At 37.2% G+C, this 23,167-nt stretch overlaps 1 protein-coding gene across 2 annotated transcripts in view; it reads right to left on the minus strand.

Moving 5' to 3' along the window:
- Positions 1–22,743, minus strand: part of LOC100888703 (USP6 N-terminal-like protein) — a 38,260-nt gene extending 15,517 nt beyond the window's left edge. Inside the window, exons 1-12 of one of the 2 annotated variants that reach the window (XM_030989203.1) lie at positions 22,512–22,743; positions 13,548–13,743; positions 12,589–12,790; positions 12,072–12,197; positions 9,702–9,828; positions 8,685–8,754; positions 8,027–8,141; positions 7,125–7,242; positions 6,145–6,254; positions 4,798–4,887; positions 1,312–2,365; positions 363–563 (exon numbers count right to left, since the gene is read on the minus strand). In XM_030989203.1, coding sequence (XP_030845063.1) covers positions 363–563; positions 1,312–2,365; positions 4,798–4,887; positions 6,145–6,254; positions 7,125–7,242; positions 8,027–8,141; positions 8,685–8,754; positions 9,702–9,828; positions 12,072–12,197; positions 12,589–12,790; positions 13,548–13,743; positions 22,512–22,636 — 2,534 coding nt within the window. In that variant the 5' untranslated portion in view covers positions 22,637–22,743. Of the gene's footprint in view, positions 1–362; positions 564–1,311; positions 2,366–4,797; positions 4,888–6,144; positions 6,255–7,124; positions 7,243–8,026; positions 8,142–8,684; positions 8,755–9,701; positions 9,829–12,071; positions 12,198–12,588; positions 12,791–13,547; positions 13,747–22,511 lie in introns of both variants that reach the window. The other variant, XM_030989202.1, reaches the window with a different exon arrangement.
- Between the last annotated feature and the right edge of the window lie 424 nt (positions 22,744–23,167).

Genomic DNA, 23,167 nt, shown 5'->3' on the forward strand with positions numbered 1-23,167 from the left:
CCATGGTGAGAAAGAGAGATGAGATAGGGGGAAAAAACCCCAACAAGCAGAGAGAAACAGACAGAAGGGAGAAGATTGAGACAGAAAGAGAGAGAGAGAGAGAGAGAGAGAGGGAGAGAGAGATGGAAGGCATAGATACATGATCTAGATACACAGCAGCTGTCATTATCATAAGAGTAGGTATTTCCTTAAAAATCCTCCACCCTGAAAAAAAAGAAAAAAACAACCAAAAACAAAACAACAAATGAATCAAAATCAAAATTAAAGAACTATATAAACTAAGGAAAACAGAAAGAAAAACAGACATAAATCAAATCACAAGCTAAACCAAATTTCTATCAAGTACCACAAACACTTCTTACCGACAGACCAGCCTCCTTGCTGATGGCATGTTCATTGGGTTCTGCCAGCCCACTAGGTGGCGCTCTTCACTTCTAGGTGTCCTTGCGCTGTACATGCCAGGTGTGAACTGCTTGGGCCTCAGATGCATGGGATGTGAAGGGGTCTTGAACAGCGAGTTGTTATTCTCATTCAGTGTGGAGTACCTTTCGGACAGAGGGGATCTGTTAAAACGCAAAAATGCTGTTCAATCAGTTGAAGGATATATAATTTTTCACAATTTTATGTAATTTGTCTATTAAAAAAAAAGAGGACAGAATAGTTTTTGTGATAAAAAAAAAAAAACACATCTTCTTTAAGCCATACACAAGCCATTTCTTTAAAGCAAGAACATGGAGGGAAGGGGAGGAATGAGAAGGAGCAAAAGTTATTGTTTAATAAGCTCATGTTTAATGAAATCTCAAACAGGCTACAATATTCATAGTGGAGGTCCCCAGGTTTATTAAGCATTTTGCATGAATTATAAATATTGTGAATTTATGGCCAATATTGATTTTTTGTGAGAAGTTGTGTTTTATGTGAATTTTCAGACCAATATTGGTTTGCCTGTATGAAATATTATTTAAACATTTTTGATGGTTGCATCTATCTTTGCCCCAATGCATTTTTGCTAGCAGTCAATTACTGGGTTGGTCTTCAGAAGATTAGTTCATCTTTAATTCATTGAAATGATTTCTATTGTCCTAATAAATTGAAACTAATGATGCAGGATTTGTTCATAACTTCAAATAAGTGGATGCATACATTGGTTGGTGCCTACAAATCCCCTTTAGTTCCCACTTTGAGATATTAATAGCTTGCTAACTCAAAATAGTTTATATAAAAATAAGGACAATAATGCGTTTGTAATAATGAACATGATGTTATTGGTGCTCGTTAATCTCTCAATTAAAATAAAACGGACACCATTACCTCATTTCTCTCCATGCCTGTGAGTTCTGTTCACCTAGAACAGACAGGACACCATCTGGAGTTGACTCCAGGCTCTCCATAGAGGGCGCTGATCTTACTTGACCGTCCAGTGACACGGTCTGGGCCGGACTGTTCTCTTTGTCCAGTGTCCCTCGAATGGGACTGGCCACGTGGTCAAAATCAAGTTCCGGAGTTGCGCTTCTTGGTGGGCTGAGGTGGAGGTCCTTTGCGTTGTTGATATGGTGTAGCTTCTGAAGTGGAGTCTGGTGGCGGGCCTTGTGAGCAGGATTCACCATGTATTGCTTGCAGTAGGGCGACAACCAGCTACTGCGTGATGGTGGTCTTTGAGATCTGGTCGACACCCGTGGAGATGTCCTCTGCTGTTGCTTCGGTGACTTGGCAAGACTACGTCTAGCTTTGGTAGGGGTCCTACGCCGGCGTTCAGGTGATGCCGGATCCTCAAGAGGGTGGGAGAGTGGTGGCCCTTGGGGCTCTTCGCTACCAAAGACCTGGGCATGGAGGCGACCAAACAGCTTGCTTCTTCCAGCTGATCTTGGTGTCAGCGGTACTTGTCTGAGACCTTTGAAGACCACTCTGTCTTCTTCAACTGGAACCTTCCTAGGTGTACGTCTCCTACCCGAGTTTGAGGTATCCGTCATGGCACTCTCCTTTCTTGTTTGACCGCTTCCCAATGCAGTAAACCCAGATCTGGTACGTCTCTCCTGTGCTTCACACCCATCATCCTGTTCCATCCTCTTCCTGGATGATGCCAGATCTTCCTTGGATGCAGCATTCCACCCAGAACCACCCTTCATCGCTTTCCCTGAAGCTGACCCTCCCTCTGACAGCTCTTTGACCTTGGAGCTGGAACGATGCCTTGCGGGTCGTGCTGCTCCTGGTCCCTTCTGTATCAGCCGGTGGCTGTGTCTTGTGTCCTGGCGATGTTGACCTCGGGAGGTCGTCACGGAACTTCCTTGACCCGGAAGCTCATTGTCTCTCTGGTTCTGAGGAGTGAAGATGTTGATCACTCGCTGGAAGAAGCTGCTGGTCGCGGCTGTGAAATAGCAAGACAAAATCTTATGACATATGTACCTATTTTTGTGTGTATCAAATCTTATTCAAGAGATCTTTCTAAAGGTATGAAGTATTTTCATTCATCTATCTATGTTCATGTATGTACATGTAGATGGGTCAAGGGGGGGGGGGCATTTCACAAAACTTGTCATCAGTGACAAATGACAGTTTTGTTATAAGCTACTGAAATCCTTGCTTATGATGAGTTATCAGCAGATTTGTCACTGATTTTTGTAATTTGTCATTGACAAAAGGCTTTGTGAAAAGCTCCCCTGGCCTAGTGGATACATGGTTCCTAGTTCGTGTCACAGCACAGCACTCATATCCTGTGGGAAGACATTAATCTACATTTGTCAGACAATTGCCACTCTCCACCCAGGTGAAGTAAATCGGTACCTGGTAGGAAAATTCCTTAAAAATGCTCAAGCCTTATGGTGGAGGATCAACAACAGCCGGGGTTATAATGTGGTACTGTGTATTAAAGGTAATACAAAGTTTTGGTATGGGGTCATGAATTTGGTTCAAACAAACATTTTGGAAGCATTTGGGATCCTACAATATTTTGTGATCGTTGTCACGGTTGCAATCGAGTCTGAAGTTATGAAATTGTAAATAATAAACTCTTTATGTTGTATAGCTCCCTCTCAAGGTCAAGATATTAATGAAGCTATAAAACAATGTTTCTTGACTAAAATCGACCGATTTGCTATTCCTGTTTGGAAATTATATATCACAACTACATATTCTGATATTTTCATGGTCGCAGCTACCATTGTACGGCCGTAGGCGCTATTTGAAATTTATCAAAATTTACCGGGAGCAATTTTTATATTAAGTTTTTTTCGAGAGCAGAAGTGTTTTAGGGGCTAAATTTTCTAGTACTTATAATACATCCACAGGGGCATCTAAATATATCAAAATTTTAAAGAATCATTATCCACCCAATTTTCAAAATTTCCCAAAACTTTGTATTACCTTTAAGCGCAGTAGAGTATATTCATATAGTAGCTGCGCTATATAAATGGACATATTAGTATTATTTTTAGGTGCATTATAGAAGATTTGAGTTTCTCTTCTTCAAAGTTACCACTAAGTACTCTACAAATTAATGTTATAATATATGAGGTAATATCACAAGGGTTGAGTTTCCTATCAACCATTTGACAAATTTATAAAATGTACACATTTATATAGCTCTGTAAAAGAATGATGCCCTGTTGGTCATAATGGTGGAATAATTATTTTTACCCCAATTTATGGAATGATTTTGACAATGATTTATTCCTAATAGATCTATGTAGGCATGCCTTAAACCATAATGCATGGCCCTACAGAGGATTTTTTCGTGTTGGGGACCGGGGAAAAATCCAATGAATTATTGATATGTTATTGCATTTTCTTTGTTTTTTTGTATTTGTGGGGGTGGCGACGTACCCTAGCCCCCACTGCGTACAGTCATGATTCATTGGCTAAGAAATGGCCTTGTTACTGTGAGGCCCCAGAATAAAAACCTTGTCACTCAGCTATATTAGTGTTTTTTTATGAGGCATCAATCCTCATTACTGTCAGTTATGACTTAAGGATGTAGGTCCCCTAGTTGATTAGCATAGTAGCTCACACATGCTTTAGCAGTCATGCAAAACAAACACTCGCAAATTATTATTCAATAAAATCTGAGAATATATACTATTATTTAGATCTATTAGGAATAAATCATTGTCAAAATCATTCCATAAATTGTTGGGGTAAAAATAATTATTCCACCATTATGACCAACAGTGTACTAAATATGACATCCTTCCATAACTATTTCATAAATTTGATGAATGTTTCAAGTACCTCGTATAAGTTATTATATATTATATCATTAATTTGTAGATTTCTTTCTAAATGTCTGGAATATTCTTCATTCATAACAACGAATTCTCTAGAACTGTCTTTCTATAATACTTAGAATCAACCTTAGCCACTTTTAAATTTTGATCTTAAAGGGATCGTTTAACAAAGTTAAATCTGAGATGCTCGGCTCTATGCGTCATCAGTGTCTGTGATATGGTGTTATGTTGAAGCCCTGAAAAAATTGCGCTTCAAAATGATCAAGAAGTGCCTGAAAAAAGGAAAAACCTTTGAGTGACTGGTTTTACCAGACTCATTTTCCCCAATAGACTGTAGTGTTATGAAAACCGTCTGGCAAACGGAAAATTTGGTTTTGATTTCCAATCATAAATATCTTGATAATCAGAGAGGCGATCAGCTTGTAAAAGTCATGGGGTTTCTGACTGACCTAAAGGTTTATAATTATCATTGCAGCATGAGCTAAATCCAGGAATTTGTTTCAGAATCTGATACAAAGTTACCAGATCCCTTTAAAGATACAGATAAAACATAAAAAGGGGAACGTTGTGAGCTCACCTGGTTTTGGTTTTTCTTCTAGTCTGATACGCTTGCTATTCTGCGATACCTCTCCAAACGTTTTCTCTGCCTGGTGACGTCTCTTCTTCCCTGCAACAATAATAATAACAACAACAAAACATTGCAGGGCCCCGTCTAATATAGTTTAGTGATTGATTCAAGCAATCGCAAGGTCTCAAATCAATTGCAAGTTTGCAGTCTCCCATCTCTTATGTACACAGTCGTTATTGATATTAACTCTGTATAAGAAGGGACCCAGTTGTAATGAAAGTCGCACTATCTTCGTAGACGCCCGCATACATTAACCATTTGCAAACCTCACATGTAGGTGATTAAAGTGTGCGATGCAAGCAACGAACTGTAGTTTTTATAAAGAGGAGTATGTCAAAAATAACAGACAAGACATACAAAATAAATATATACAGTAGGTTTGCGGGTGCACCATGTGAAAGAGAGAGAGAGAGGGTTGAGGAGTCCTGAAAAAATAAATAGATATGTTGACCTTTACCCCCCAAAAGACCAAAGAAAAATTGTAAAAGTGCCTGGTTTTAAAGCACTACGCCATTTAAAAGTGCTATGTCCAGAAATGGACAGGATCACATCGCCCTTCATTACTACTTGGAAAATATCTGTATCACTCAAATGCATTCCTGGGAAAATTTATTAAACACAGGATCACATCTCCTTCAAGAAGAGGGGGTGGAGGGGGGGGGGGGGGGGGGTAATTGTCTTTGGGGAGTATGTTGTCCAGGAACTCATTGTCTGGAGATGATTGTCTAAAGAGTGATGGTTCAGATACAGGGGCCCCGTTTCATAATTTTTTTTATCTATAACAAATGCAAAATTTCTTTGACAAATTTGCTCTAAGCCAATCACATGCTTTGATTTCAGTAGCTTATAACAGTAGCTTGTAACTTGTTATTGATATCAAGTTTGCTCTCAGCCAATCAGATGCCTTGATATCAGTAGCTTATAACAGTAGCTTGTAACTTGTTACTGATACCAAGTTTGCTCTCAGCCAATCAGATGCTTTGATATCAGTAGCTTATAACAGTAGCTTGTAACTTGTTATTGATATCAAGTTTGCTCTCAGCCAATCAGATGCCTTGATATCAGTAGCTTATAACAGTAGCTTGTAACTTGTTATTGATATCAAATTTGCTCTCAGCCAATCAGATACCATGATTTCAGTAGCTTATAACAGTAGCTTGTAACTTGTTATTGATATCAAATTTGCTCTCAGCCATTCAGATGCGGCCATGATTTCAGTAGCTTATAACAGTAGCTTGTAACTTGTTATTGATATCAAGTTTTATGAAACAGGGTCCTGGGTCTACAACTGAATACCTGAGTGTACAGGGTCCTCCTCTTCGGCCACTATAGCTTGGAGTGTCTCTATCTCCCATTTCTCTACATTCATCTTCCATACAGCTGGTATGAGGATTTCATGTAACACCCTGTAGTCAAAAGGATAACAAAAACAATGGTAAACACTTTGTTATTGATCTGCAAAAAAATTATTGTGGAGGTGTCGTGGTATCGTGGTTCATTCATGACTCTCAAATTTACATTCATCTTCCATACAGCTGGTATGAGGATTTCATGTAACACCCTGTAGTCAAAAGGATAACAAAAACAATGGTAAACACTTTGTTTTTGATCTGCAAAAAGAGGTATTGCAGAGGTGTCGGCATATGAGGATTTCTTGACACATCCTGTAGTCAAATTGATTAAAAAGCCATGGCAAACACTTTGTAATTGATTCTTCAAAACATGTATTGTGGATCCAGGTGGTTCATTTATTTGACACTCAAATCGGAGGGTTGAGGGTTCAAATCCTAGCCCGGCACTAACGTCCTTTGGAAAGACATTGATCCCCTTTTGCCACTCCCCACCCAGGTGTAGATGAGTAGACGACATGCCAGAGCGCTACTTGTTCGCCAGCTATGACCAAGGTAATAATGTCAGAGCTCCAGCAGAGACAATGCATGACTCGACTGTTCATAGCCCGAGCAAAGCCAGTTTTCAATAATACTTGGTAATGAGGCACAATACTCTTGTGCCTCATTACCAAGTATTTTTGAAGAGGAATATTCACACTCACATTCCGAGCTTTGGATGGAGCTTTCATAATTGACTCAAATTTTCATAGTCTGAACAAAGCTAGCTTTCAACACTATTTACCAATAAGGTATAAGAGCACTGTTTACACTCACATCTCAGGCTTTGGATGAAGCTTTCAAACAGACTCTGCTGTTCATAGTCTGAACAAGGCTAGCTTTCAACACTATTTACCAATAAGGTATAAGAGCACTGTTCACACTCACATTTCAGGCTTTGGGTGCAGCAGGGGAGGTAATATCTTGGTGAGATCGGTGTTTGCAAGAATGACATGTTGATGGATGTCAATCAGAGAGAGGCCGACTCGGAATATGGTGGTCACCCCTGGAAAGAGAGAGAGAGAGAGAGAGAGAGAGAGAGAGAGACTCAGAACATACAAATAATCAATGCTTAAAGATAAAGTTGAGTTCTGGTCATGCAATTGCATTGTGAAAGAAACGGTGTGGAATTGAAAAAGTTGAACATGTAGCATATAAGTATTGGTTCTAGAATCATCAAAATGTTAAGATATTTGGCACAGTCTTGGTAAAAGTAACAAGCACTGTGCACATAAAGATGTAAATGGGACTACACAAACAAGTGGCATAAAAATGTGGTCCACAGTTTAATTTGTTTACATGCCATATTTAGAATATGAAGGTATTTGAAGAGCCACGCTTAGCAGGGAGATTTTTTTCTCTGATGTTCTTCCACACTTACATAATAATAATGAAAACGCTCACAAATTAGTTTTCACCTTTCCCCAAAACTCAACATTTTCTTTAAGAGGAGAGGGTCTTGACAGTTTACATATGCAGAAGGTCATAATTCACAAACCCAAGACTTGGTGGAACTACCACTAATACAGCAAACAATTTGTATTTGATTGATCTCAACTTTGACAAATCATAACTTTCCTATTTCTCATCCGATATTGCTCAAACTTTTACAAATTTGTTTCTCTCATTTTTCTGATTTTATCAAAACCAACTTAACATCAGGGTGGACTTTCCCATTTTCTTCACTGACATTCCAAATCATTCTGCCCTTTGTCTTCGGGAAGTGTCTTTTTGTGTCAACACACCCTGCTTATGGTCCCTAACCACATAGCGTATAGTAGATCATTTACCGTCCAGGAGGATCAGATCCCAGATCGCTAGTATCGTATCCCAGCATGGTAGCGATGTATAGAGACACATAAACCAGGGAGTGACGTACATCAGAGGTTGAACACCAAGAGAATCCTACAGACAAACAAGAAAAGGGATTGAAAATTGATTGGTGGTTATATTACAGATTAATGCAAGAGTTACAATATTTATATCAGGGAAAAAATACACAGGGGCTTGGGGCGAATTAGCCCCCGAAATGCCATAAAGAGCCCCCAAAAATTTGCATATATAGAGTTCAATGCAAAACAATTTAAAGAGTGCTTTTTTCATGCACGCAAGCTTGAAAAGTAGCCCCTGATATCTATTTTTTCCCCCTGAATTGTATGATTATATAATCATGGAAGGACATCCCTCACAGAAACGTTCTTGTTCGTGGACTGGTCAAGAGCAACTCTCATAAATGTATTTTGTTGAATCCACTCAATATTTCTTATGGATCTATGACATCAGAGTAAGAATTTTTTTTTTACTATTGCTCTTGCTTGCCTTACAAAGATAAGTTTTCATGCTATCAGCCAAGAACGTAGCTTAGATGAAATTTCTCATTTAGGGTAGAGTAAAGTTATTTGCTTGGACTTTACAATGGAGGCAGGAATTCCTGACGTTAAAACTTACAAAATGTTTGGCCACTTTTGGAAAGCGCTGACCAAGCAGTTTCTGGAAGAGAGAAGCATGGCTCTGGATTCTGAAAGAAAAAGTAAACATAATCAATATGTTTTAATTCATTTACCTCTTCACAACTACATGTAGGAGTTATGTACAACTTGGAAAAAGAGAAGGCAACATGAAACTTCTTCAGATTGTTAATACAGGTCATTTTTGCAGCACAACAACCCTATTGTGCATTATTTCCCCAAATTTAGGGTTATAAACTTATAATTCATTTTATTTTATATAATCACACTTTTTGAAAGGCTGGACCACTTCTAAAATATTTTTCTGGTTTAATGCTGTTTTTATTCACTGACTTACATACAACCTGTACTGTACTGATTTAATACTTTCACAATGATTTTTTAAAAAATTCCTTCTAATTATCACACATTTGAACTGATTTATGAAGTTTTGCTAAGAAGTAAAAATTTTGTTTAATTTTTTATTTATCCTCTTTAGAGGGACTTTATTTGTTCATATCATAAAATAACAGCTATTTACAACAGTGTTTAAATACAGAATTCATGCAGTTGTAACATAATTATCATACAAGTATGAATGTAAGTAAGAATGGATTAACAATTATTTCCTGGTCTGGTTCTCATATCTGACTAATTTTCATGCAATTAATTTGTCAATTAAGTCTATTAATAAATTACTTAGTTGTTTGGTTTGTTTTAACTGACTGCTAAGAAAGTATGCGAATGCTTGTAAAAAGCGACCAGGGGACCTACGTCTTTAAGTCCTCTCCGATGGTCTCGGTACTGAGGATTAATGCCTTCCCAAAGGGCACTAGCACATTGAATTGGTTTTGAACCCAGTTACGAGACTACTGCTCGCTTTATCACTGAGCCACTGCGCCTCCTCTTAATTCCATACACAGCCAAACCTGCTTTAGTGACCACCCGTCTACCTTGGGCGGTCGCTATAGACATGTTTGACTGTAACGACATCAAAACATTCTTCTCTAAAACTAACCTTTTGAGGTTCATATCAAAGTAGCCGGCAAGGAACTTGGGTTTTTCAAAGAGCGCCACCATGGCCCAGAAAACATCTTCTTCCTCCTTCATCACCATCAGGAGCATGCCTACCAAATAGGACATCCCTGATTGGCAGAAAAAATGAAAAAGAAAACAAAATATGTTAATTACACAATACATGCATTAGTCCAGCATTGTAATACCAGGAATTTACTGATAGTATTTAAAGGGAGTATATCCCTTTTGTAGCCCAAATCGAATTCTGTAGAACGTTGAAGGAATTTATGAATATGTCATGTATGTCCTACAGTGTATCTGTGAAATTTAAGCGTTAGCAGTGTCCTAGTATTCAAATTATGCAAGGAAACCTGTTTACTTTCTAGACTTCACTGTCAGACACTTTCTTTGGTAATAACATACCTAAAATGAGCTGTAACAGGTACATGATTATTTTTCTACATCGATAACCCAATTCTGGTAATGGCCAAAATTAAACTGATTGAATCTTTGTGCAGAAATATGATACACGTATTTCAATTTTAATTCAGTTACAATTTCATTTATCTTTCATCCATACACATGATACAAAGGTCATAAATACACAAATTGGCGAAATCATACATGTAGATGGAAGGATACCTTCAAAAAGAACAAGGATTGTCAAGCAGAAAGCACCTGAACATATCATATGACAAAGGGGATACAAATCGTTTACTATTTAAAGAATATAAAATGATCACTTGGGGGGTGTTACACAGGACTAAGATCGACATTAAGTTGTACTTAAAGAGAAGGTTGAGTTCTAGGAAGAGGTGAAAAATAATTTGTGAGCATTACTCATTCTTATTATGCAAGTGTGGAAGAACATCAGTTAAGACATGTTCCCTGAAAAGCATGGCTCTTCAAATGCCTTCATATTCTAAATATGCATGTAACATCGTAAAATCGGGGGCCGGCTTTTTACGCTACATGTTCGTGTAGTCCCATATACATCTTTCTGTGCAAGTATTTGTAACTTTACCAAGACTTGGCCAAATTTCTTATCATTTTGATGATTCCAGAACCTTGCAATACACACAAAGTCTTATATGCTAGATGATAAACCTTTTCTGGTCGGTTCCACACCGTTTATTTCACAATGCAATCGCATGACCAGAACTCAACTTCATCTTTAACCATGGCAGGCCGTTTATGCCACTGTTTGCTCTCACCATTGGTCTCTCAATTATGATCTTTAGATAATATTTTCCTTCATTAATGAATTATCAAACTAGATGGAACTTCGACTGCGCGCAGTCGAAAATGATGCCTCCATCATAAAGCAATTTTACAAACTAAAACAGAAGAATTTTTTGAAATTCAAGTTCAATTGTAATCCATTAACATGTTCTCAGAATATCGTGATTACAAGCAATTTCTCATATACATATATGACCCTTTGATCTTTGACCTCATGACCCTAAAATCTACTCAGTCCATTGGCTCTGCAAGATGTCCTGAGTTAAATAGTAATCCATCTGTCAGTTCTAATGAGAATGCGTTCACAAGCTATTTTTGCATACATAATGAGCCCATGACCTTTGACCTTTGACCTTATGAACCAAGAATCTACTCAGTTTATTGGCCCTGCAAGATACATAAATGAAGTTTGGCAGGAATCCATCAATCTGTTCTAATGAGAATGCGTTCACAAGCTATTTTTGCATACATAATGAGCCCATGACCTTTGACCTCGTGACCCCAAAATCTAATCAGTTCATCGGCTCTGCAAGTAACGTACATGACCTAAGTTTGGCAGGAATCCATCAATCGGTTCTTGAGATAACGCGATCACGAGCTGTTTTAGCATGCATACTGTGACCTTTGACCTTTGACCTTGTGACCCCAAAATCTAATCAGTTCATCGGCTCTGCAAGATACATACATGACCAAAGTTTGGCAGGAATCCATCAATCGGTTCTTCAGATAACGCGATCACGAGAATGGGACGTACGTACAGACATACGTACAGACGGACAACCCGAAAACATAATGCCTCCGGCTACTCCGTAACGGAGGCATAAAAATGTAAGTTCTGTAGATTTGTGACCATGATTTGTACATCCCTTGAGAGACCAATGCCAGTAAATGCTCTCACCATTGGTCTCTCAATTATGATCTTTAGATAATGTTTTCCTTCATTAATGAATTATCAAAAAATGTAAATTCTGTAGATAAATTTGTGACCATGATTTGTACATCCCTTGTGAGACCAATGCCAGTAAATAGTGAGAGCAAAGTGGCATGAACGGCCTGCCATAGTTAAGTCCAAAATAAAGTCGATCTTAGTCGTTGTGAAACACTCCCCCCTGGTTACATAAAGGCATACCTTGGCAGTACCCGACAGATGGGTTGTACAGTGCATACACACTAAGAAGCCGGAAGAGAGACGCACGCCCCTCCTTCGCCTCCGGTTTGGATCCCATGAAGAGACGATGAGTGGGGAATGTACGCTCTGTGAGCAAAAACAGAAGCATGGAGCGAGAGTTTATTAAACGGTGAGATAGGGGAAGTGAGTGGGGGAGAGAAAGAGAGAGAGAGAGAGTGAGAGAGAGAGAGAGAGTGAGAGAGAGAGAGAGAGAGAGAGAGAGAGGAAGGGGGAAGGACACCCTTGCGTATTTGGTTTGCGTATTGCTGTGTATTTCTGGCAAGCCGTTTTAACATTTATTCCTATTTCTTGATATCAAGAAATGATTTTCTGTTGTAAGCAAGAATTCATTTTTTGATATCAAGCAAAAGGAATAAATGTTAAAACGGCTTGCCATAAATAGGCAAGCCAAATACGCAAAGGTGTAACTGAGGCATAAGGCTAAGCAAATCCTGGCAGGAAGGCAGAAGGAATTCACCTAGATCGACGACAATCTGTCTGAGGATCTGCAGGGGGATGAGATGCTTCATCTTGGCCGGGTGATGTCTCTCCTTCTCCTCCTCCCTTAGTCTACCGGTATCCTCCTCATCCTCATCCTCCAGTACCTGGTGGTGGGGGTGGAAGCAGTACTCACTGATGCCAAGCTCAACCATCTGGGAACGCACAGCCCGTACGCACTCCTGTAGGGGTCAAAGGTTAGACATGCAGTGTGATTGGTTTGTTTTGCCCGACTTCCAGGAAAGTTTTAAAAAAGTAAATAAAAAGCTAATCAAATGTCCCATCTCTATGATCTGCGATTCCCAAAGCTAATGTCATATACTTTACATGTACATGCACATACAAGGATCAACATACACTGTAATAGAGGCCACTACTCAAGCCCGTCTCCGCCGAAACTAATAATTGCATTGTTTCCTTTTAATGGTTCAAATTCATAAAAGGGTCACTCTGTTCACATGTGCCCCCCCCCCCCCCCCCCCCCCCCCCCCCCCCCCGATCTCTCCCTAAACTCTCCATACCTGGCTGGTTTTTGTTGTTGTTGAAGTGTACTAAGCTCGTTTGACATTTCCAAAGCTTCCTTATGGTTGTCTAGTGCTGTACAGTTTTTAGAGCATGTCATAGCTCACTTCTAAATTGCTTTTTAATTATTTTTTTAACTAGCTTTCCACAGAGAAATTGTTTTGATAAGACTTTCCTACAGCTAGGAACTTCACTACACTTTCTAAGAAATCGTTAACTTCAGCAGTCATTCAATTTCAATTCAATTTCAACTTCAATTCATTTCAGTTTCCAACAAAACATTACCAATCAATTATAAACATGTACAACCAAATGCAGAAATACATGTACATATTGGCAACAGAGGGGGCCACTAAAAAGCAATGCTTGTACAAGTGTGAACACCTCAAAGGATACTTAAGAATAATGAGTAACTACCGAATAACTGAATGAAGACGTTTTCTGTTGCTGCTCACACCCTAGGAGTTTGGCCCACAGGATTGGTCTCAGCGGTCTGGGCGTGCCCTTACGCAGTAGGTATCTCAACTTGTTGGGGGAGTTGATGTAGGAGCTGGGCCAGTCAGCAACGTACCTCTCCCAGGCCAACTGGTGCTCATCAGATGGATTCTCCAAGCTACTTTAGAATATAAAGAGGGCAACAAAAACAAGGATAAACATACCGGTACTACAAGTACAGTTGTACATTGTAGGTCACATCATGAATGACTGAAAGTTGTGGCTTAAGATGATAGGAATATATCCTGTTGAAAATGGACAGTACAGACTAATATGGACAACTAAATCTTCAACAATTGTTAAAATAATGGCCATAATTTAAAAGTCAATATCTTTCTAACCTGTTTTGTGTCAATTGTGTAATCTCTTTTGGAGTATTTGTCCTAAACATGAAGACAACAGTAGATCTAGATCTATACCTGTACATGTACACGTTTCACGGCAAACCACTGCACAATACAAGTGGGCAGGTCCAAGCTATTGTCCCCTCTGGGGGTCAAATTTCATCTTTATATATATTTAACAAACTATACCTCATTTTAAAGCTGAAACTATGAATTTTATGAATCTGATAAAAAAAATTAAAAATTATCAAAATACGAAGAGTGCCAAGGTCACAAACTTCGATTTGTATTAATTAGCGTGACGTACGGGACATTACATTTTTATTTTTGTATCTCATTTGAATTATTTGTTTAAAATTAAATATCTCAGGACATGATGACCATCATGCTAGAAAATAGGAAAAAAATATAAAAACTTTCAAAATTAATTAATTATGCAAATGAGGTAGGTTCCAAAGTGTGATGTCCCGTACGTCACAATTAGATCATAATTTGTTTAATTTTAATAATGAAAATAATTTTTTTTTTTAAAGATATTCTAGGAAGTTCTAATTTAGATGAATACCTAACAAAAAATAGGTTTAACAAAAATTTAGAAAATTCTGTGTTGATTACATAATCAAATTAAGAAATGTGACGTACGGGACAAGTGTGTGACGTACGGGACAACCCCATATAAAACCAATGCGAGATGTGAAAAAGGAAATGACCAAAAGGAGAATATAATAGGAAACTTGTTGTATACAGGGATATATGAACATTCCAACTGGGTCCCTTCTAGGAATTTACTTGTTTGTACTTTTGTTGTTGTTTTATGTAATTGTTGTTAATGTAATTAGTCTTCAAGCCAGACCCCTGGTATTATCAACTTTGGTATTTTGCCAGTTGATGTCTCCAACATTGGCAGGATGCTAAATATGTAAATCATAATAGTGTACTAGTTCCAGGAATGAGTCTAATGAAATTATATGGTAGTGGATGCACCAGAAGCTGGCTTTTACAACTCATAGATGCTGCAGGTAAGAATAGCATATGTATGCTATCAAGCTCTCCATGTGAGGTTTTTTTATATTCTATTTAAATGTCATATATGATGGTAAAGGATTACAGCATGCACTGTACATTTTATGAAGCCAGCTCGGGAATTCTGATCTCCTAAAAATTAAATCATAACTTTTAAGGAAGGATAGCCTTTTTGAGTATTTCACACTCTCACCCACCTAAGATTTTTATCACTTTTACACCCATGCATTTTTGTTGAGTTTGCTTTAAATTAATCTTTTGAATTGTGGAAAAGGTCACACAAATGTTTAGGGTTTTAATTTCTTATATCTGGTGGTGTTAATAAGATGTTTTAATCAATACGAAATACATTCAAGATTTATATTTTTGTATCCATCTTTCACAAACATGTAGGCTACATTAATGTACATCAAAATTCTTGAATATATGACAGCAACATATACATGTTCTAATCTGTGATAAAAGGATATAAAAAAGACAATATGTCCAGCATTATCTTTGAATTCCTTCAAAATTCTATGATATTACTATCAAATAATTCAAACAAGCTATGAAGAAAATACTTCATATTTTTAATGTATCTTTGTTCACAAACACTTGGAACATAAGAAATGTTCTTTGACAAAATATGATGTGCCAAGTGTGCCCCTGTGTTTCAAACAAGTTTAAATAAAAGTTTTCAAGTTCAAGTTCATCTTCTTCATTAATTATTGTTTAAAAACATTTTGCAATGTTGAATGGAATGGATAAAAGAAATTAAAAAAAAGCAGCATGACTGCACATGATAGATGGGTAAATGGAATAAAAAATGGTATAATATAGTGTGTATGAATATTAATTAAATTTGTTTTCATTGTTAAAGTAATATTTGTATTGATTTACCTCATAAATTAACACAGATGATATTAAGTAATGGTCAGAGGATCTAATTGGGTTCTAAAACACTCTAATTGTCACTGATTTAAGTTAAAATTGTTCACATTTAACAAATTTTGACGAAAATTCTCCATTTCAATGCATTTTCCCATAGGGAAAAGTTGTCCCGTACGTCACGTGTCCCGTACGTCACGTGCACACATTTATGTTTTGGTATATTACATAATAACGAAAGGTCAGAAAAATATGGTAATAGTTGTGATTAATGCTTGATTCCATAATGAATTAAGATATCATTACCATAAATCTCATAACTTGATAAATTCAGAGAACTTTTATGATGAACTTATTTTTGAAAAAGTCAGAAATTCTCTGGTCCCGTACGTCACGCAGCACATTAATTACATTAAAAATTAATTTATGAATTGGTCAGAACTAAAACTTTTCACAAATGAACTAGCCCATAATAGCCACAGACTCATACTAAAAGATAGCCATATAAATAATGACATCCATTGTTATTTCTTGTTTAAAGTCTCTGAATGTCCCGTACGTCACAAAGCAAATAGCTTGGACCTGCCCAAGTGCATACCGACGGTGGGTTTTGGGCGGTGATATTCAAATAATACACAGGTGTGAGTGACGTTATTTATGGCGATGCAGCGCTTGAGGGTTTTCACAATGGTGCGATGAAATGCATGAGGCGCAGCCAAGTGCATTTTGTGCCATTGTGAATACCCGAATAACGTCACTCACGAAAACTTGTGTACAGGCATTGTGGTCTAGTATATTCGTTTTATAAAATAGGTGTAAATTCTAATATATCTTAGATCTAGATCTACTTCTTCTCCTTCTTCTTCTTCAAGATAATCTGCTTCCTTCAATACTGAAGATTCTTGCAGATGCCGTATACTCGGCCTGGTTGGGGTGTGCAGGTGGACCATTACACCGGGCTTTCCCCCTACTCTTAAATACGAATAGTGCAATGGGTTCTTAACGTGCAAGGGTGGTAACTCTCCTGTACACAGGGCCTCCATTTAAAATCCTATCCGAGGGACGGAGTGTTTTCCACTTGACATAACCTGCGTCTATGAACAAGGGAAGGGGCACGTTACAAACAACGCGGACTTCAGTCCTCCGCCTGGCAAGGCGATTATGATTGTCTCCCGCAGCCCCACAATCTTCATAACATTGAAATAAAGTGAACACACAGATAATCACAACAGCATAGCCTTGTTAACAAACTGTGCAATGCATGGTGCGACTTTTCTTAAATTTCATTGACGTGCATGACGTGACGTGATTTATACGACTTTTTGGGACACGTTTTCATGGTTTTGTAGCTAAAAAAGCATTGGTTCCCTTAGACTGAAAAAACTTCAGTCTCTCTAATCGTCGGTTGTTCCACTGAGACTACGTCTGGCTCCACTAGACCTCCGATTATAGAGACTGAAGTATGGCCTATCGGGACTGTACGGGACTGTACGGAACAAATGGTTCGGTTCGACCGGACCGCGATGAATGAGATATGCAACGAGATTTTCACTCTTTACATCCTCATAACTGCTGCAATTATGATAAAAATTAAAAATAACATATATATATATATAGCTTAACAGATTTAGAAAGAGTGCAATACCATACCTTATAGATCTTCAAAATAATGAATAATTGAAATGTATTTTTACACAATGTATATATGGGCAATTCCACGGTAACGGAATTACATTTCAGAGAAATTTGGGCTCTATTTTTATATACTGTAGACAGGTGGTTAGACCTAGGTGATTATTTATCTTTTTATTCTTTCTGTATTCTGCACCTGTTAGCAAATCAAAATTTAAAAAATTATTTTTCAACATTCGGAACACCCCAGGACCAAAAGAGTGTCGGTAACGGAATTACGGCAGAAAAATCAGGTTATTTTTTACAATAACTTTGACAAGATTTCGTCTGAAATCTGCAGCCAATTGAGGGTGAAGTAATGCTAATAAAGGGAGCTTATATTGTTGACCTTCCCATGGCAAGATTTTTTTGGGTGAAGTTGTCATGGTTTATCTATGCTGGATGGTATATGAAAGAAGGTAGCGGTAACGGAATTACATAAATGGTAACGGAATTACGTCTTCTGAAATAAGCTTGAAAAAAAGTGATTTTGTAAACATTATGTAGGCTTAAATTGTTGTTTAATTGTTTCAGGGGTTGCAATAATTGATTTTAACTACAAAGCAATTCATATGTGTACTTCATTTCTAAAAACTATTGGAAAACGCATCTTTTATATTGTTAAATGGCAAGTAAATAAGATATTTCTGAGAAAATATTGATGTGTAGTGATTAAATTTATGTCAATATGTGTTATCATATACTAGTTTACAACTAACTTTAATTTGGTTTAGTTTGCAAGTAGGAACATCACACAAAGTATGACAAACTACATGTATTATTGCCCATTTGCCGGTAACGGAATTACACATATACAGATCACTTTTGTGACCATACATGACAAACTGGTTGTGAAGTCGCCAAGGCAATTTATAGAAACGGGTCAATAAACTCCCCAGTATTCAATAGGAAACAATTAGGATATTTAATTGTTTTTTTTGCCTATTGTGAGTGCCTATTAACCAAGCAAATACCACTTGCAATACATTATTTCAAAGCTTATTTTATGCAGGTTTGATCAAAATCGATTGAAAATTGCAACATTACAACCTGTTTGTCGTGGATGGTTACATTTAAGCATTCAAACAATTCTAAAACACTTAAGTGCTACTAATAACATTGCCTACACCCAACACAGGGATCTTGGTGTAAATTAAAAATAAAACACATGAATATTTATTTATAATGATTTCAGTCCATAAAACCAACCACCAAAATCTAAACTAATTATATAAAGAGAGCTTAATATAGCTATCATTTTGTCAACAGCGTTTCAATAATATTTCACACCAGAATTTGTAAATCATTCCCCTATCTCATATTTCTGTCGAGCCAATTTTTCAACCTGCTGAGCCAATTTTGTGACATTAATGTAGGGCCTTAGAGGGAGCACTGGTTATCATTCTTTTAAAATTAATTACAAACCTTGTCAGATAATTCAATATTACAATTTCAATCCACAAAAGCTAGCACCTTATTCAAAACTAAATAATTAAGATAACGTCATCAACAGAGTCGCAATAAAATGTCAAACCTTGTAAATCATTACGCCAATTCACTAAATTATTATCATTCTTTAATAGTTGGTTATCATTCTTTTAAAATTAATTACACACTTCATCAGTGTTCTTGAATTTAACAACATGTAACAAACTTGACCATTGTCATCATTCTTCATTCCAAACAGACCTTCTCTGAGCGCTAGCGATCTAGTCAAAGGCGCCCTGCCACCCCCCCCCCCCCCCCCCCCTTCCCATATGAATAATACGTAGAGTATGGAAATTTAACCGTTTGCAAGAGGGCTAGTCTGCTATGGTCGTAGCCATGCATCTAACTTCTAATAAAATACATGTTTTTTTGATAGATTAGACCTTCCCCTTCAACCTCCACCTTCTCGTTTTTAAATGTATTTTCTCTGAGTGCTAGCGAACACCTTCCCTCAGTCCCATATTTTTTACGTGTTACGAGTCGGCAAAGTGACCGTCTGTAAGAAGACTAGTCCGGAACCTGCCAAAGCCTTCTTACTTTTTATTAAATATTTTTTCGCTAGATTAGACCTTGCTTTTTCAACCTCCACCTACATGTAGTCATCGGCAAAGGTTTTTTCTGTGTGTGCTAGCGGACTGATTCACAGTTACCCCCCCCCCCCTCCAATGGCCCCATCCATATAACGAAAGCGTCCGTCTGCAAGAAGACTAGTCCGCTACGGTCTTAGCCATCTAACTTTTAATGAATTATCCTTCTTCCTTCTTCGTGTGATTTATATGTAGACCTTGCTTTCCAACCTCCACCTAGCCGTTTTTTAGGGTGTTTTCGTGGGGTATTTTCTTTGAGTGCTAGCGGACATCGTCGAAGTCACCCTGCCCCCCCCCCCCTTTCCCTTTAATAGTCCCATATGTATAATACGTAGAGTATGGAAATTCACAGTCTGCAAGAGGGCTAGTCCGCTATGGTCTTAGCTATCTAACTTCTAATGATATTTTTGTGATTTTTTCAATAGATTAGATGAGATCAGTGAAGAATAAAAATCAGAAAAGGCACCGTTTAAAATCACCATAGGTGAAATAATATGAAGTATTTCCATGCTTAAATTAAATCAAAAGGTTTCATAAGAGATGTTGGTACAATTTTAATTGCAAGTTCAGAGTGAATGAAAAAAAAACATCTAAAATTCCCAGCCTAGTTTGTAGTCTTTATGCAAATTTGAAAAAAGTTTTAAAAAAATATTCATTGAATTTATCAAAGCCAGATCCTTAGTCTTTAGTTAGACATTAAGCCAATACTTTCAAAAAAGGGGCAAAATCCATTAAAAATGTTGTAACACAGCATACAGTATAATGTACATGAGGCAGCAGGTCCATCTCTTGAAAAACATACCACTCATTAGTAATGCTGCTGCCCTTTGTAACTCTGTTACCAATGTAATTCCGTTACCATGTAATTCCGTTACCAGTGTTTTAATAGGAAAATAATTAGATAACTCTGAAATTGATGTTTAGGGCTGTTGGTATGTTGATAAAGGAAGAGAATTTGCGAGTACAAAGAAAAAAAGTAAGAAATAACTTTGTGAGTAAAACTTCTTTCAAATTTTGGTAACGGAATTACGCCATTTTAAGGGTAAAATTGAAAATCTCTCATACAAAAACTTTTTTCATTTGTTGAAAATAATTTGCAAAACTTGATTCCTATTTGTGATGTTGTTCAATTAGGAATAAATATAGAGGAATAAGTTTTAAATACATTGCTCCATTGAATTTTAAGAAATTAAATCATGATCATGTAATTGAGGCCCCCAAAATAGCCCCAACTTCAAATAAATTTTTCAGAAAAAACGTAAAAGATATTTCAAAACGGTTTTCAGTTCCGTCACAAGTGATTTCTTGTCCACATGAAAAATGTTAAATTATAGAAGTTGGATCAAATTAAGAATTTGGTGATTTTCCTCTTTCCCATACGGAATTGCCCATATTAACAATATTTGATAAATATGTTTATCATTATCTAATGTTTTAATACATATCCAACTATGATTAAGTTTTAATGTAGGAAACCATGTTTTACAACCCACTCTGGAATATGTTTATCTTTTTACAGAGACATCAATTTATAATTATGTACTTACCGTTGATGAACAGGGAACATTGAGAAACATTTTGCTGACTTTTAATTTCCAATGAATATGAATTGTTAAAGACACAGGTGCAATAATTTCAGTATTAGCTTTTTTCTTATTTGTATGTTATGTATTGTATTGCTTTTGATCAATTATTGTTATTACTATTGTGAAGTTAAATAGATTTTAAAAATGTAAATACTATATAGATCTAGTGATTGATTTTAAATGCTACACATGAATACTGTTAAATGTTACCAATACTGTTTGAATGAATGATTGTAACAAATGAAATATAATGTTATGTAATGAAGCTCATGTATACATGTAAACATGCACAATTCAGCATTTTGGCTGCGAGGCATTGTTTTTTAATAAAACCATTATTGAATTGAATTGAATTGAATTGAATTTGACTTATGATAGCTTGCTCATTTAGATCCTAAATTAATGATTAATCCGAGAAAGTCTCGTCGTCAACATTATCCGTCTTGGTTTTAGTTGATGAATATTCATTTTTTCTTTTCGAACGTCCAATAGCTACCGTAGCTACGTACGAGTCAGCCCGGCTTGACCAACGAACTCCCACAAAACGAGTGCTCTGATTGGCCATTTGGCTATGTTTTGGTAGGTTGACCCGGAAATATTTTGGCCGCCGGGTCATATAGCCCTATGTTCGAGTGCATGAACGTACTGTTTCACAGTTCTGAGATACAAATTGGATAATTCATATAATTAGTCCGTAAATTATACATTTAATATTAAGTTAGATCTATCAAATTTTTGATAACTGTAATTAGATCTAGTCTAGGACAAATGACATACCGACCTAATTTATATCTGATTTAGAAATCAGAAAATTAGATCTAGATCTAGGGATCTAGACTCTAGGTCTAGATCTAGATATAAATAAAGAAAATCGGGGGAGAAATGTCGGGAACGAAAAGTTGTTCCGCTGTGGCTCAAAATTACCCCCACCGTACGACTACGAGATCTCTGGGACTGGGTTACCATCTGTATTGGGGAATGTCAACAAATGTCAGTTTTATTAAAGTCAAAGAAATGACCCAAATCAGATGGTTATTTCTGTCTATGGTTCCCTGTGCACACGCAGGTGCATATGTGTGCACACATGATCCATTTTGATGCTTCTCACTGGGTACATTCTTGAACCCATTTAAAACAGTCAGTCACTGTCAGCGCTGCAGCTGCACAGCTCAGCTAGCTCAGGCAACGCCAATTACAGCTACAGTGCACCCCATCAACTACGTCCGACATGCCCCTGACGTTGACCGGCCCGAGCGGGAGGCGGTCGTGGCGCTAGCGCTAGCCTGAGCATGCCGTTGGGTCGGAGGAGGAGCTTACCTGGTGTAGTTATGGCTACGCTCAATATCCGCTTGATCTTCTGAAAACACAGCAAATCCATATTCATCAAAGCTTAATACACCATCTGGGGTTTTACTTCTGATGATGAGCTTATCAGCCTCCATTTTTTGTTGATGATTGACAGTCCAGTTACTTTAACATTTCATTTTTTCACAGCCTCCTTCAAACGTTTTTAAAACTACCGCGGCTTTATTTCTGCAACTGTCATGGTGTCTTGTAATGTAACAACATAAATGAAATGTTAATGGCCACTGAACTCTCACACTACTGTCAGAGTTTATAATTATAGTTCTGGCGCCTTTGATAGAAAATTATTTCAGTAAAAAATTAATTATTTTCTATCCGCACCATCGCTATTAGTATTGAACAGAGTACAGCTAAGAATATAGATGTATATTATTCATTTAATTTTTTTTGGGGGGGAGTGGAATGTGGATGTTGATGATGTAATTGTTATTCAGCGAAAATTGCGTCCCCCTCTCCCATTAAGAAAATTCGTTTAATTCATCCCATCATCCAATATATATCATGCATTAATATATACCAACGCAATATGGGCCAAATATTAACGATTTGTCGTTCAACCGTTCAAATAGTAGATCTAGTGAATTTTTCAGTTGTCTTTTCGAATGCAA

The sequence above is a fragment of the Strongylocentrotus purpuratus genome, unplaced genomic scaffold (genome assembly GCF_000002235.5).
Source record: "Strongylocentrotus purpuratus isolate Spur 01 unplaced genomic scaffold, Spur_5.0 spur5_scaffold_18, whole genome shotgun sequence".
Taxonomy (NCBI): domain Eukaryota; kingdom Metazoa; phylum Echinodermata; class Echinoidea; order Camarodonta; family Strongylocentrotidae; genus Strongylocentrotus; species Strongylocentrotus purpuratus.